The sequence below is a fragment of the Mus caroli genome, unplaced genomic scaffold (genome assembly GCF_978045245.1).
Source record: "Mus caroli unplaced genomic scaffold, Mus_caroli_1 scaffold_5, whole genome shotgun sequence".
Classification (NCBI taxonomy): Eukaryota; Metazoa; Chordata; class Mammalia; order Rodentia; family Muridae; genus Mus; species Mus caroli.
The window spans coordinates 117259852-117274986 of NW_028227260.1; the positions used below are offsets into that span (position 1 = coordinate 117259852).

The 15135-nt window shown below is 41.8% G+C and overlaps 1 protein-coding gene across 1 annotated transcript; it reads right to left on the bottom strand.

The window, feature by feature from the left end:
* Positions 1–2725: 2725 nt before the first annotated feature.
* LOC147004779 (uncharacterized) lies at positions 2726–7338 on the bottom strand. Its single transcript, XM_085837839.1, has 4 exons — positions 7272–7338; positions 6662–7073; positions 4092–4137; positions 2726–2824 (listed from the first exon to the last, which is right to left on the bottom strand). Exons 1-4 carry the CDS (start codon positions 7336–7338, stop codon positions 2726–2728), a joined length of 624 nt encoding a protein of 207 aa, XP_085693965.1.
* Positions 7339–15135: the final 7797 nt, after the last annotated feature.

The following is a 15135-nucleotide window of genomic DNA, read 5'->3' on the forward strand; positions in this document are numbered from 1 at the left end:
CGGCAGAGACCGGATATAAACGAATGATTCTATCTGGGAAGTTCTTCCTTAGGGCGTTCACAGAAAGTGGAGTTCACGTAGTGTATCGTGCTTCCAGGTCGGCCTTTATGGGAGCCTGGACATAATTGTAGGCTCTGCTGGTTCAGCAGACAGAGCAGAGGACTCAGCTTTGCCAGGGATACTGGAGAGGAGTTAGAATTACTCTCAGGCTTAGATGAGTGCTTGTAAAAGCTGTTAGAATTGTCATACCTGTGCTGAACTTCCTCACATTTGTCTTGGACACACACACACACACACACACACACACACACACACACGCACACATTCTGGAACTGTCATTCAAACAAATCCTATATTGGGATGTAGTCAGATTCATCCTAAGGGAGCCACATTTTCCCACATTCTGGTCAAATATGTGTGTGTGAGGTTGTGTGTGTGTACATATGTATGCATATGTATGTATGTGTGTATGAATATATATATGTATATATTTAGTAGTAGTTGTTGTAATAATAGTGTATTATATTGCAAAAGTTGCTTCCCTTCCAGGCCCCACCTTCCAGAGTTCTTCACCTCATCCTCTCAAATAGAAGGCCCTGCACCACTATCACGTTTCCACACTGTCCCTTGTTTGGGGTGGGAATATCCTGGACTCCTGGTGCTGCAGATCTCCTTGGATAAGACTCAACTCACAGCTCTGATAATACCTCTAAACAAAACCTCCATGTTTTTCTTTCCTAGTGTTTCATCCCTCTTTGCTCTAAATCCTGGCATTGCTGGTGTCAGTGTCAAGCACTGGAGAATTTATCTCTCCAGTCTGGCAAAATAGTGAAGACATTGTTTATGTGCTGGAGATGTAGCTCAGTTTGTAGAGTCCTTAACTAACAAGTATAAAGCCACCCATGGTTTACCTGGAGCAATGAAGGAGCAAGCATGGAGTCTCAATGCCTCAGTGCCTGTAATGTGAGCACTTGACAGAGAGGGGCAGGCTGCTCAGCTTTTCAAAACCGTCTTTAGGTAGTGAGTGTGTTTAGAAGTTTTTCTTCAATAACGTTATGTCTCAATAAGGTAATTTCCTGAGACATGAGTTTATCTGTCAAAAAAAAAAGTATATAGGGCATTCGTTTCTGCTTACCAATTCTCATTTCTCTACTATCCTGTTATTTTGTGAGTGTCCGAATTGATTTACCTTTTGTCTATGTTTACTGTCTGAGCATTGCTTCCTTGCTTAAAATGCAGCAGCTCCAATCCACCCTCACATTCTCTTTCCTAAAATTAACCCTGCCCTTTTCCTCTCTACTTCTCTCTTCCTATTTTATGTTTCTAAAACCTACTGAGTCTTCTTTTTGCTGCCTCTGTGTATACTGATGGAAGACCATTACTGGAGCCAGCATAAGCTCCTCATGATGTGAACATGGAAGCAAAGTGACTCTCCATTCCCCCATCTAAAGTCAATGGTCACTTTTACCATTTGCATGGAAATTCCCGAGGCTTTCTCCTATTCTCAGTAGCATTTTGTCCAGCCATTTTCTGTTCAGGTCTTTTATAAGTAGTCACCGGGCATTAATTCATATACACAGGGCCCTTGTGTGTACTCCCTGTTTAATTCAAGCTGAAATGTGTAACTGGGTGCATGTTTTCCTGCCATTTAGTTTTAAGGTTCTTTTTATATTCTAGCCACCAACTCTTTGACAGAATTAAACTTGGTAAAGGGTTTTCTGCCATTGTGTATGCAATCTCTGTATCACAAGGATGTTCCTCTCTTTGCTAGAGCTTTTTGTTTCTGAGTTCTCATTGGTCAACTGATAATTTTACTGCCCACACCACCAGGACCCAGTTGAGGAAGTCCTTTCCTTTGCTAGGATGGTGAGCCATATTGCCCATTTTATCCTGTATTGGGTTCAGGGTAGAGGGTCTTGTGCTGAGGTCCTTGATATATTTGGACTCAAGGCAAGCCCAGGATGCAAGGTGAGGAAGGGAGGGGTCTGAGCAGAGTGGTGTGTGTGAGTGGCATGGGCATGTGTGTGATGGAGCAGCTTGTGAGTCCTTCTGCTCTGCGCAGGTGGGCACATCCCCTGCAGGGCGAATTCAATCACCGGAGCCCTATGACAGAGGGTAGAAAGAAGTCTAGCTACTATTCAGTGTGCCTTGCACCACTGGTGAACCTAAGAAATGACAGTTGAATGTTTGATACTTAGAGCCAGAGGGTGGACAGGATAGAACAGGTCATTAGGTGTTTCTTGGAATTTTATGTGGTGTTTAGTTTTCAACAGTTACTGTTTATGAAATTACAAGTGTGGAACCTATTTTAAGAATTAGAGTGTTTCTGAAATCTTGAGACCTGTATAATTTAGACCTATTCCTTTAAAAGTGCCAGCTCATCCGGGGAGAAAATTGTATTAGGAGGACAAAAACAATGTATGGGTCAATGCACACTCACTGTGACATGTGACAACCTTCTGTGATATTAAACAGCTACTGTTGAATACTCGGTACCATCAACTTCCAGAAAGAGACTTTGATGCTCTATTAATGGCTTTTCCTTGATTAGGGCCACACCTACCATACTAATCAATAAGACACATGAGGCAAGAAACTGAGAATCTATTTATTTCACATACAAGTCCTCAGTGAATAAAGATGCAATAACATGTTGGTGGAAGACTGCAGGTGTCTGCACGTGGCTCCTGGTCAAGATTGGTACAACAGGTTTCCTGTGCATTCTTCAGAAAAAGGTAGAGTGGGACCACAGAGGGGCATCATGATTCATCCCTGACTGATTTTGTCCTCTTCTGAAGTGCTCTCTCCTCTTCTTAAACCATCTCTACCATGAGAAGGAAGAGAGATTTGCTCTGTATTATTTTCACAATTATAAATCAGAAACCACATCATGTGATATTAGTTTCCCTCTATACTTTTTATCAATAGAATTTATATTAATATTATCTTGCTCAGAAGACCCTGGTGTATCACTCTCTAATTTTGTGAGGAGCTGAAGACCTGGTACAGAGTGCAGGGCTTGCCTACAATGGGGAAGCCCCACTAGTGTGGCCCCTGCAGTGCAACATAGTTCCCGGACTGTGGACCAAACATTGCACACCTGGTTTCTGTCTCTACTGTAGAGCCCTCTGCAGATTCTTATCAGCACTTTCGGGCAGATCCAGCAGCATGGTCCTGAGAGTTAACATGACGGGTCCCTTATCTGCATGGCTTCAGTAGGCCCCTCCTAACAGCAGGAGGACTGGACTCTATGCTTTCCCCATGCCCACAGTGTCTGTTTAACCCAGTTTACATCAGCTTTCTGAGTGCCTGGCTCTGCCTGAGAACTAACCATTTGTTGTGTACTGAAATTGCTCCTATAAGATTCGAATTTATGCTTAGTTTTCACTATTTTAAAAGTTTAGGATCAGGGTTATCTACAGTAATATGATTCTTATTTAAATAATTTATATTTCATAACCCCAGTGGGATGTGTCATTATTGATATCCTGAAGATATCAATGTTCCAAAGAATTTCATATATATGTATATATGTGAGCTTGAATATCAATTTTATTAATACAACTATTATTGAATAGACAGTATATATATATATTTGTACATCATATTTGTAGTTTATATACAAGATACATGTACATCTGATCTATGTGTGTGTGTTCTGTTTTCCTTTCAGAAGCTGTGCTTTTGTTAAAATGAGCCATTTCAAGTTTGGTGAGCTTTCTTATTCAATTTTGTGCTCACAAAGAACATAAGGCTCAAAAGTCATTATAAGGAGGCTGTAGAGAAGAGTTAAGAGCACGTGATGCTCTTGTAGGGGACCCAAGTTTGGTTCCTAGCCCATGAATGACCACTTGTGAATCCAGGGAATTTGATATCCTCTTCTCTCTCTGAGAACACCTGCACACATGTTACATGCACACAAACCAAATCTATACACGTGAATGAAAAATTATTAAAAAAGTTTTTAAAAATGTCCGTTTGAAACATAACAATTAAAACACCACCACCACTTTGTGCATAGGATAAAAGTATCCAAGATAAGAATCAAGTTCTAGCATGTCTGTCCTGTCAAATTGCCTTCTTCTCCTTACCTTAACTCTGGCTTCACTCACACCTATCCATCTCGCCAGATGTCTTCTGGGGGAAAAATGGCAGATATTCAGTATTGGGCATTTCGAAAGAAATGAAATGTTTTATTCATACTTCTCTAAATATTTATTCCACCCTGCACTATCTGTCACATTCACCTTGAAGATTTTTGAAGCTTAATTAAATTCCAGTGGGTTTTAATCACAACTTTTAGGAAACAGAGGCAGGTGGATCTCTGTGTCTTCGAGGTCAGCCTGTTCTACAGAGTGAGTTCCAGGAAAGCCAGGAATGTGCATCGTGCTTTTGTAAAATAATGTTTTCAGATAATGTTTCACTTTGAAACTGTGAGAATATCACTCTCTCACAGACTCACATGTCTGAATGCTTATTGTATTGAATAAAATCCCCAGTTGGTAGAACTGTTTCAAAGGAACTGGAACTCGAGATCTTGTGGGAGGAGAGGGTAGGCTTGGAACTTTGAAAACTCATGAGATTCTATCGTTGCCTGTGGTTGTATCTCAAGATCTTAGCTAGTGCCTGTACCTGCCTGCCTGCTGCCATGCTCCCCGATGTGAAATTCAGGAACTCTCCCAAATCTCTGTTTAATAAGGTGCCTTGGTCATGGCATCTTCTGACAGCAAGAGGAACGTAACTAAGACAGTAGCCCAAACTGTCAAGGAAAGCCACCCCTGTGTGGGCTTGGCATTACTAGCACCAGGGTTACTGGAAGATGCCATTGTGCCCAGTATTGATTCTTGGTTGAGAAACCATTTTTTTTTATGGGAAGTGAAACAAAATGTAGGCAAAAAGCAAAAACCCCAGTAACTAAGGGAAAGGTGTCACCAGGCTCTGTGGTTTTTATGTTTAATGAAAGCCCTTGGGAGTCAAAGGCAGGCAGAGTGATCTATGAGATCCTTTTCTTTCTTTCTTTCTTTCTTTCTTTCTTTCTTTCTTTCTTTCTTTCTTTCTTTCTTTCTATTTTTTTGGTTTTTTGAGACAGGGTTTCTCTGTGCAGACCTGGCAGTCCTAGAACTCACTTTGGAGACCAGGGTGGCCTTGGAATCAGAAATCCCCCTGCTTCTGCTTCCTGAGTACTGGTTTTAAATGTGTATGCCACCACTCGAGCTGTATAAGTTCCATGCCAGCCAGTGAGATACACACACACACACACACACACACACACACACTACACACATATATATATACACACACACACACACCACACACACTCATATATAAATAAATATATGTATATATACTTATATACATATACATACATATATATATATATATATATATATATATACACACACAAACACACACAAAAATATATGTAGGCACACCCTGAAGAGGTAATGCCCTCATAAGTAAAACAAACAAACACACGTAAAGTCAAACACATGATAAACAGATTTATGAAGTTTCTCTTATTCCAAACACTCGATCTTTCACACTTTCTATAGGGCCTTGCTTATAGAGAAGACATAGCCTGAAGTTTTCTGCGGATTCATTTAAATGCTATCTGAAAATGCCTTCATCCTCATTGTCTTAGCCAGAGTTACAATTGCTGCGATGAAACAACCTGACCAAAAGGAAGTTGGAGAGGACAGAGTTTATTTTGTTCACAGTTCCGTATTTTGCTAACACTAAGAACAGGAACAGAAGCAGGGCAGGAGCCTGGAGGCAGGAGGTGATGCAGAGGCCATGGAGGGATGCTGCTTGCTCCCCATGACTTGCTCAGTCTCCTTTCTTATAGAATGTAGGACTACTTGCCCTGGGGTGGCCTCACCCAGAATAGGCTGGGCTCTCTCACTTCAACCAACAATCATGAAAACACCCTAAAGACTTGCCTATCACCTGGTCTTTACAACGTATATGTTCCTTCTTTTTATTTGCATTGATGTTGGGCCTGCAGGCATGCATATGTGATGGTGACTGATCCTCTGGAACTGCAGTTACAGACCATTGTAACCTGCCACCTGGGTGCTGGGGTTTAAGTCTGACTCCTCAGGAAGAGCAGCTATTGCTCTTAACTGTTGAGGCCTCATCACTTACGCTGTGATGCTCATCACAGAGCCTGCTCTTATGGAAACTTGTTCTCAAGTGAGAATCCATCCTCTCTGATAGCTCTAGCTTGTGTTAAGTTGATATAAAACTATCCAGAATAAACATTTGCACAAGTCTCCCATGTACCCCAGCACACTGCCATACCACACTACTGCAGGATGCAGGAATCTGGCAGCCTTGACTTTGGAAGTGGCTTTAATTTAGGGTAAGAGGCCAGCTGAGGAAATAGGCCAGAAGATTAAGGTGAGGAAGGTAAAGAGAAAGGAAAAGGTTGAAGGTGAAGGAAGTCAGACTGATGGCCTACATTTGACACAGAGACTCACTAGGTGCAAGGAGAGAACAGCCTAACCCAAGCTGTACTCTACACCCACATTAACACACTCGCTCTGTCATAAACAAACCAACAAATACCGACAGAATGTGCAATTCTAAGCGGGTTGCAGTTGAAGGACCCGGCAGCCACCGTGGACTGCTCTGTGCTCCCAGGAAATAAGAATCTGATTACCTTTCTTCTGCACGGATGAAGTGATTCTGCTGGAAAAATCGCTCCAGCTCGTGCAGCTGCCACCATTGGAAATTGTAGTGTAAGCTACGCTGGAATACCCACACTAACTTAGGCCGCACACTAGATACCAGCACTGGAATAGGCTGCACTTTCTCTATGACCACAGCATCCTTGAGAACTTGCTCCTCTGGCAGCTTCTCCTCCTCCTGGGCACTGCCGCTGGTGCCCTGGTCCTCTTGGTTGGTGTTATCCATGAGGTCTGCATCACCAGCAGCAGGCCAACCTTCTCCACTGAATTCTTCTGCTATGTCGCCTTCCACTGCTGCGGATCCGGACCGAGGCTGGCCCCCTCCACTCTCTCCCTCATTTTTTCCCTCTCCATCCAGTGGTAAGACTGCCTGTGTCTTCCCACCTGTATGTGGGGAAATCAAACAAAACAAGACAAACAAACAAACTGAGAAAGAAACAGGTGTCAGGACCTAGGCTGGTGCTGAGGCGCTGTTAAGTCTCAGGAAAGGCTCCGGAGCACTGCAACTATCAAGTCACCTCTGCGGGATACATTCCTCCCCTCATGGATGTGCACAATCCACCATTCCCAGAGGGCACTCACCATTCCACTTTTCCTTGTCCTTGCCAAGTCCGTCATGAAGTAGGTAGGTGGTGTTTTGATGCTCCATGTCCTGAGTGCTTCCCTGCAGCTTGGCCCAGCAGATTCTGAGTCGGAGCTCCTGAGGTTTGGAAAGCCTAAAGTGGAAAGCTGAAAGCCAAAAGCCGAAAGCAGAAAGCGGAAAGCCAAAAGCTAAAAGCCCAGAGCAGAAAGCCAAAAGCTGAAAGCCGAAAGCCAAAAGCCGAAAGCCGAAAGCCGAAAGCCGAAAGCCGAAAGCCGAAAGCCGAAAGCCGAAAGCCGAAAGCCGAAAGCCGAAAGCCGAAAGCCGAAAGCCGAAAGCCGAAAGCCGAAAGCCGAAAGCCGAAAGCCGAAAGCCGAAAGCCGAAAGCCAAAAGCCTATATCCTAGCTTTCCAACCAGGAAGAGATTCTCTTGTTGCCCTTGGGGGCGGTAGTGCAGGTTACCAAGTGTCCAATCATAGGTGAGCTATCCTGACTTCCTTTTGATCTCCTGCAGCTATGGGTTGAGCCTCAGGTGCAAAACAGAACAGGTTGGTGCTGCAAGGAGCAGGATATCATTGCAGGGACCACGTGGTACTCAGGGTGGTATGGATGCACACGGGCTACACACCTCGCAGTTGGATAAATTACTGTCTACGTTCAACTGTGCAAACGACTCGTATTGAAGAAGAAAAGTTCTGGAGAGGATACACAAGTGTTTTTAGAATACCTCTTGTTTAGTTAGGGGGTGTCTTTTCACGACTTTAATCCCAGCATTCAGGGGAGAGAAGGAAGTGGATATCTGAGTTCCAGGCCAGTCTTGTCTACATAGTGATTTTCAGGACAGTCAGAACCAGAGTGAGACCACCTCCTCTCAAAACACAGAGTGTCTTTCCTCTAGGCCTAGTAGTTTATCCTAGCGGCCTGTTACTTGATAGAGAAGAGAAATTAAGCGGATAAGTTTATCCACGAGGTCTCTTCCTTTGAGTGTTCACAGAAAGCTCAGTTGAGTCTGCCATGTGTCCATGTTGTGCCTTTTCAGGAGCTTGGGTGTGGATGGGGGTTTATTAGTACTGGACAGACTGGTTAAAACTGTGAAGGACTGAGTACATCCCCATACCTTACTAAGGTTCCCTGCATTTCTCTTGAATGGGCCTTCCTAATGTGTTTGCTGGAAGGTCAAAGGGTCGAGAGCAGTTGCGAGTCTCTATCCAGATACTGTCAGATAAGCAGCCCCTCTGCAGGCATGTGGTCAAACTGGTCTCTAGGCAGCAAACATTTTACAACAAACTCTGGCTATTCAGAGACTAGGAATAGCTCTTAGGAACTAGCCTATCTCCAGTTGGTTGTTATTCTAGGGTGTGAATATTCTGGGATCTTGATGCTAGTGGAGGGGTTCTTCTCCACCCAAAAGACACCTCAATATTCTGGACCTTTCTTTTTTTATTTTTAAAGATTTATTTTATTATATCTAAGTACACTGTAGCTGTCTTCAGACACACCAGAAGTGGGCATCAGATCTTCTCAAGGATGGTTTTGAGCCACCATGTGGTTGCTGGGATATGAACTCATGACCTTTGGAAGAGCAGTCAGTGCTCTTACCCGCTGAGTCATCTCTCCAGCCCTGGACCTTTCTTAAAACCAAACTTACACATACATGTTTCTTACCCTGTTTGTTCTTTGTTGTGTAGCCTCAAACTACTGTGTTGTCAAGGTACACAGAACCTGGGTATTTTTTTTTATGTATAGTTGTGGTCAATATTATAAAGATATCAATTTTGTGTGTTGAATTTACAGCTTACTACATAGAATCGTTTCCTAACATACATAATATTCTCCTTGGCTAAACCGTAACAGTCATTTCTTTTTTTTTTTCTTTTCTTTTCTCTTTTCTTTTCTGTTTTCTTTTCTTTTTTCTCCTTTTAGATTTTGTTTGTTTGTTCCCTTTTTTTTTGGTTTTTATTTAGGACTAGGTTTCTCTGTGTAGCCCCTGGAAGTCCTGGAACCCACTCTGTATGTAATTTCAGGATCTTGAAGATTCTCCACACTGACTTTCAGAGTGATGACATCAGCTTGTAGCCACACCACCAGTGCACAAGGGTTCCCTTTTCCCACATAATTGCCAGCATTTGTGCTTCACAGGTTTCCTGAGTTTAACCATTCTGGATTGGGCAAGATGAATTTAAAAGTAGTTTTCATTTGAACTTCTCTACTTGCTAAGGGTGTTGAACACTTTAGAGATTTTTTTTTACTTTAATTGTTTTTTTATTTCTTATTTTGAGACTCTGTGTTCAGATCCGTACCCCTCTTTTTTTTTTAAATTGAATCATTTGCTATCTTGATTTTAGTGGTCTGAGAGATTTTACTTTGTTTGAGTACACTGTAGCTGTCTTCTGACCCCCCACAAAACACACAAAAGGTGGCATTGGACCCCAGTACAGATGGTTGTGAGCCACCATGTGGTGGCTGGGAATCAATACCTCTGCAAGAGCAGTCTATGCTCTTAGCCACTGAGCCATCTCTGCAACATGACATTTTATTTTCTTTGACACCTGTGTATGTGGGAATGAATCCATGATCGCTCTTGTCACTATGTCTTATTGTTAGTGTATAGAAGGGCAAATGGTTTTGTAACTTGGTTTTGTATCCTTCTACTTTTTTGTTTTTTTTTTAAATATATGCCTGTATTTGGCTTGCAAGCATTTTTCCCTTTAATGCTCAACATCATGTAAAAATTTCAGGTAATGCAGTTGAAGTAGACATCTCCAAACCCAGGGCTGATGGAGCCAGGTGTCAGGTGGAGATACAAAGATCCTGGGAGTCATGGGATGTCCTGAGATGTTCAGTGATAACATTTGTTTCAAAACTCGGTAGGACTATTGAGAAGGGTCTTGTTTCCCTCATTTCCTTCACAGCCTGTTTATCCTTTGTGTACAGAAATGCCATTGACTTGTTTGAGTTAATTTGAACACTTTGCCCCTTCTTAGAATTGGGAACAAAACACCCATGGAAGGAGTTTCAGAGACAAAGTTTGGAGCTGTGACGAAAGGATGGACCATCTAGAGACTTCCATATCCGGGGATCCATCCCATAATCAGCTTCCAAACGCTGACACCATTGCATACACTAGCCAGATTTTGCTGAAAGGACCCAGATAGAACTGTCTCTTGTGAGACTATGCCGGCGCCTAGCAAACACAGAAGTGGATGCTCACAGTCAGCTAATGGATGGATCACTGGGCCCCCAATGGAGGAGCTAGAGAAAGTACCCAAGGAGCTAAAGGGATCTGCAACCCTATAGGTGGAACAACAATATGAACTACCGAGAACCCCCCCCTCCCCCGGAGCTCGTGTCTCTAGCTGCATATGAATCAGAAGATGGCCAAGTCGACCATCATTGGAAAGAGAGGCCCATTGGTAATGCAAACTTTATATGCCTCAGTACAGGGGAATGACAGAGCCAAGAAGTGGGAGTGGGTGGGTGGGGGAGTGGGTGGGGTAGTGTGGGGGGACTTTTGGGATAGCATTGGAAATGTAAATGAAATAAACACCCAATAAGAAAAAGAACATTAAAAAAAAAACTCGGTAGGGAGCTCAGCTTGTTTGCACATGCCTTTCATCTTAGCATGGCACAGCAGAAGCAGTCAGATCTCTGTGAGTTTGAGGCCAGCATGGTCGACTGAGTTCCAGGATAGCCAGAGCTGTTACACAGACAAACTCTCAATTGAAAAACAAAACAAAGAAGCAAACAAAACAAAACAAAAACAGAGTGCAGTTGACAAAGACACCTGACATAGACATCTGACTTCTAGTGCACAAGCATACATGGGCACACCACTCTAACACATGCATACATATCCCTTGTGCAATTACCATAACGAAAAACTGATGATGTAGGAAGTGAAATACTACCTCTCCAGTTTGATCTCAGTCTACCAGATTTTGAAGTGATTTTTAATTCACTGAAGTCTTTACCCAGAATTTAGTCTTTTCTGTTATTAAGGTCTGGTACATTTCTTTGAAATTTACTTATATGTTTCTGCATTTTTAATATTTCATTTTTCTGGCAGTTTTTTCTTTTAAAATACTTTCATTATATATATTACAGAACACCCCCCCCCCACCATGGCTTTCTTCTGCATGAATCGCTGTGCACTATTTGCATGCAGTTCCTGAGCAGTCCAGAGGAGGGATGAGGATTCCCTGGGTCTGGAGTCACAGATGATTGTGAGGTACCATGTGCTGGGTGTGTGTTCCCTGAGTTTTCTGTTCTCCTTCTGTTGGTTTGATTGTTTACTTTTCATTAGATGGTGCTTGTTCTATTGCAATATATGTATACATTTGTTAAGTTTTGTTGTTATCTCTTAGAAACCTGTTTTTTCCTCAGAGACAAAACAGGATTAGACCAGGATGGGAAGGGAAGAGGGAGGTTCTGGAAGGAGTGGAGGGAAGGGTAGGTAAACTGCAATCAGGATACATTGTATGAAAAAAAACCTATTTTTAATAAAAAGAGGGGAAAAGAGAAAAGGGGACAAAAGTACTCTCTGGTAACATACACTAGCAAAATTTTGTGTTTTACTACTTTTTATATATACTAAAGTATTAAAAAAAGATATTGTTATACATTATACTAATAATGTATATCAATATTGATATGAATATCAATATATATAATTTTGCTATAAAAATGATGTAAATATAGTATATTAATATTAAAATATTACATAAAATGTCATATATACTAGAGGTAATACTAATTTAAAAATATAATGTTGTCCACATATTCATCTTCTTCTGGCACATTTCATCGCGCTGTGTAATTTCATTTTTACACCCTAAGTCCCAAGGGCCTCTCCTCCCACTGATGTCTCATCAGGCCATCCTCTGCCACATATGTGGCCAGTACCATGGGTCCCTCCATGTGTATTCTTTGGTTGGTGGTCCAGTCCCTTGGAAATCCAGGGGATCTGGCCAGTTAACACTGTTGCTCCCTTCATGGGGCTGTAAAGACCCTCAGCTCCTTCAGTCCCTTCTCCAACTACTCCATCAGGGAACCCTGTGCTCAGTCCAATGATTGGTTGAGAGCACCCACGTCTGTATTTGTCAGGCTGTGGCAGAGCGTCTCAGGAGGCAGCCATATCAGGCTTCCATCAGCAAGCACTTCCCAGCACCCACAGTAGTGTCTGTATTTGGTAGCTATATATGGGATGGATCCCAAGTGCTACAGTCTCTGGGTGGCCTTCTTTCACTCTCTGCTCCATACTTTGTCTCCACATTTGCTCCTGTGAGTATTTTGTTCAGCCTTCTAAGAAGTAGTAAAGCATCCACAGTTTGCTCTTCCTTCTTTTTGGCCTTCATGTGGTCTGTGAATCGAATCTTGGGTATTCTGAACTTTTGGGCTAATATCCACTTCTCAGTGAGTGCATGCCATGTGTGTCCTTTTGTGACTGAATTACCTCACTCAGGATATATTCTTTTTTTATTACATATTTTCCATAGACACAAACCTAAGGTAATTGATAACAAAAAATACTTTACATGCATTCATTTTACACATGAGTGTTTTGCCTGTGCATGTGAGTTTGTGAGTATTTCTGGATGGGTGGGTATCTCTACTAAGTGTGGTATAATGGTTAGGTGTGTGAGTATGTGTGAATGTGTGAGTGTGTGCATGTATATGAGTGTGCATGAAAGAGAGTTGTGGGAGTGAGTGTGTGTTGTGTTATTGTGTTTTGGGTGTTAGTGTTAGTGCATGTGTGACATTAACAGAGTGTGTAATGTGGAGTGTGAGGGAGTGAGTGCATATGAGTGTTTACATGTTTGATTTCATCCATGTGTGTGTGAGTGTATGTGTTTAGTGTCCTTTCCTTGGAATAAAGTGTTCTCCCTTATTTTTTATGATCAATTTTAGTTTGAAGGGAAGAATGTTTTGCTCAGTTATTAGGATAGGACCATGTTCTTGTTTTCCGGTCTCATTCGCTTGGAATATTTTCCCACACAATCTTTCACTGTCCTTCAAGATAAGAAGATTTTCTTTTAGACAGCAAAAGGTAGAGTTTGTTTCTTAATTTGTTCATCCAAATTGTGTCTTTTGATTGAATAGTTAAGGCTATACATATTTAAAGGAGTTATTGAAAGGTGTGTGTTGATTGCAGCAGTTTTATTGTTCTTCTTTGTTTTTGTGTGTATAGTCCAATTTTGTGTTTCAGTAACCATAGCTTCACATGTTCACTGTATAGAGTCTATTGGTGTGATTATTTTTCTCCTCAGTCTGACATTTTGCCTCCAGTATTCTCTGTAGAGCTGGTTTAGTGGACATGAATTCTACCTTGCTTGTAACAATATCTTACAATTTTGGTGTATAGTTTTGCTGGGTATAGTAGTCAAGACTGGCAGTTGCCATCTTTTAGAACCCATAATAAATTGTGCTAGGTTCTTCAGGATATCAGAGTTTCCACTGAGGAATCTGGTGTTATTTTAATGGACTCTTTCCTCTTTATATGAGAATTCCTTTTATTCTCCTTTGGCTTTGATGCACCCTGCAGAGTTTATTTTCCAGCTCAATTTGTTGTTTCAGGTCTTGTTTTCTAGTAAGAACTCCAGAAACGATCTATGGAAATACATCCTTTGTACATTTGTATCACAAAAGTCACTTTTGAAATTGAGGCTTTCTGCTGGCTTCTTATAAGTTATCTATGTACTCTAGGTCCTGAGAACAAACATCATCCCATGACTCTCTCTGCTCCCTTAAGTGAAGGATAACACTCTTGCATCTCTGTGAATGATCAGCCCATATTTCCAGGATGAGGAGTGAGGGGTAAAGCATGGCAGAAGGTCTGGGGTCTGAGTTTGACAGGGTAGCTACTCATGAATTCCAGCCCCACAGAATATGGGGAGAGTGTCAGCTTCTGCATCTCTAGTGAACTCATTGGCAACTATGGCCTCTGGGATTATTTCATCTCTGAATCTTCCATGACTCGGGAAGATCCCAGGCACACAGTGCCATAGGGTGAATACAGTCATGTACACTCTGTGTTCTTGGATTGTTGTCTTATGAAACTGATTTATTTTAGTCCATGTAAACTAGTCTCTCAGGAATATTATCACCAAAGTGACTTGCTTATAGGGATTTATAATTTAGAATAGACATAATTAACACAACAAGAATTTCTCTATTGTACTGAGGTACGATGTAAAACGTATTAATACGCTATATTATTTAAAGGAGATAATTGGACTACTGTGCTAAAGCAACTTTCCTACTAAGCCTATGGTGATAGTAGGAAAACAGCAGCTAGGAGATGTTCCCCTCATAATCTTGCAGAGCAGCAGGGACTTCTAATTTGTCCCACACAGCCACCAGGATGTTCTCATAGTTTCCTTTGGTTTCATCGTGAATGACTCCCCAATGAGAGATTCCATACTTCTTCTGGTAAAATTATTTGACTTCTTTCATGGTGATCTCTGAAATGGAGGCCATGATCCTGATGGTGAGGGGCAGCATCCTTCAGCTGGAATACTGCTGGCACATCGAAGTTGGTAGAGTGTTTCAGAATTACCATGACTAGGACGGAAACAAAGTTGTGTTCTTGAAGTTTAAGTGGTAACCTGTTTAACAGGAACTATTTTAAAAGTTACAATATGGAAAAAACAGAGCTTATACATATATTTTACTAAATCAAAAGGCACATGGGACAATCATATTGAAAATTCATATTGTTATTTAAATACAAGTGCTTTAGAGATAAGAGTTTAATAACATATTGTTAGGAGCAGAAAACAATTCATCTCTCTCTGTTGCCTGGGCTAGAGTGGCACTGCAGGGTTCCTTCACAGTCTTCAGGAAAGATGTTCTGAGAAGCAGGGGGAG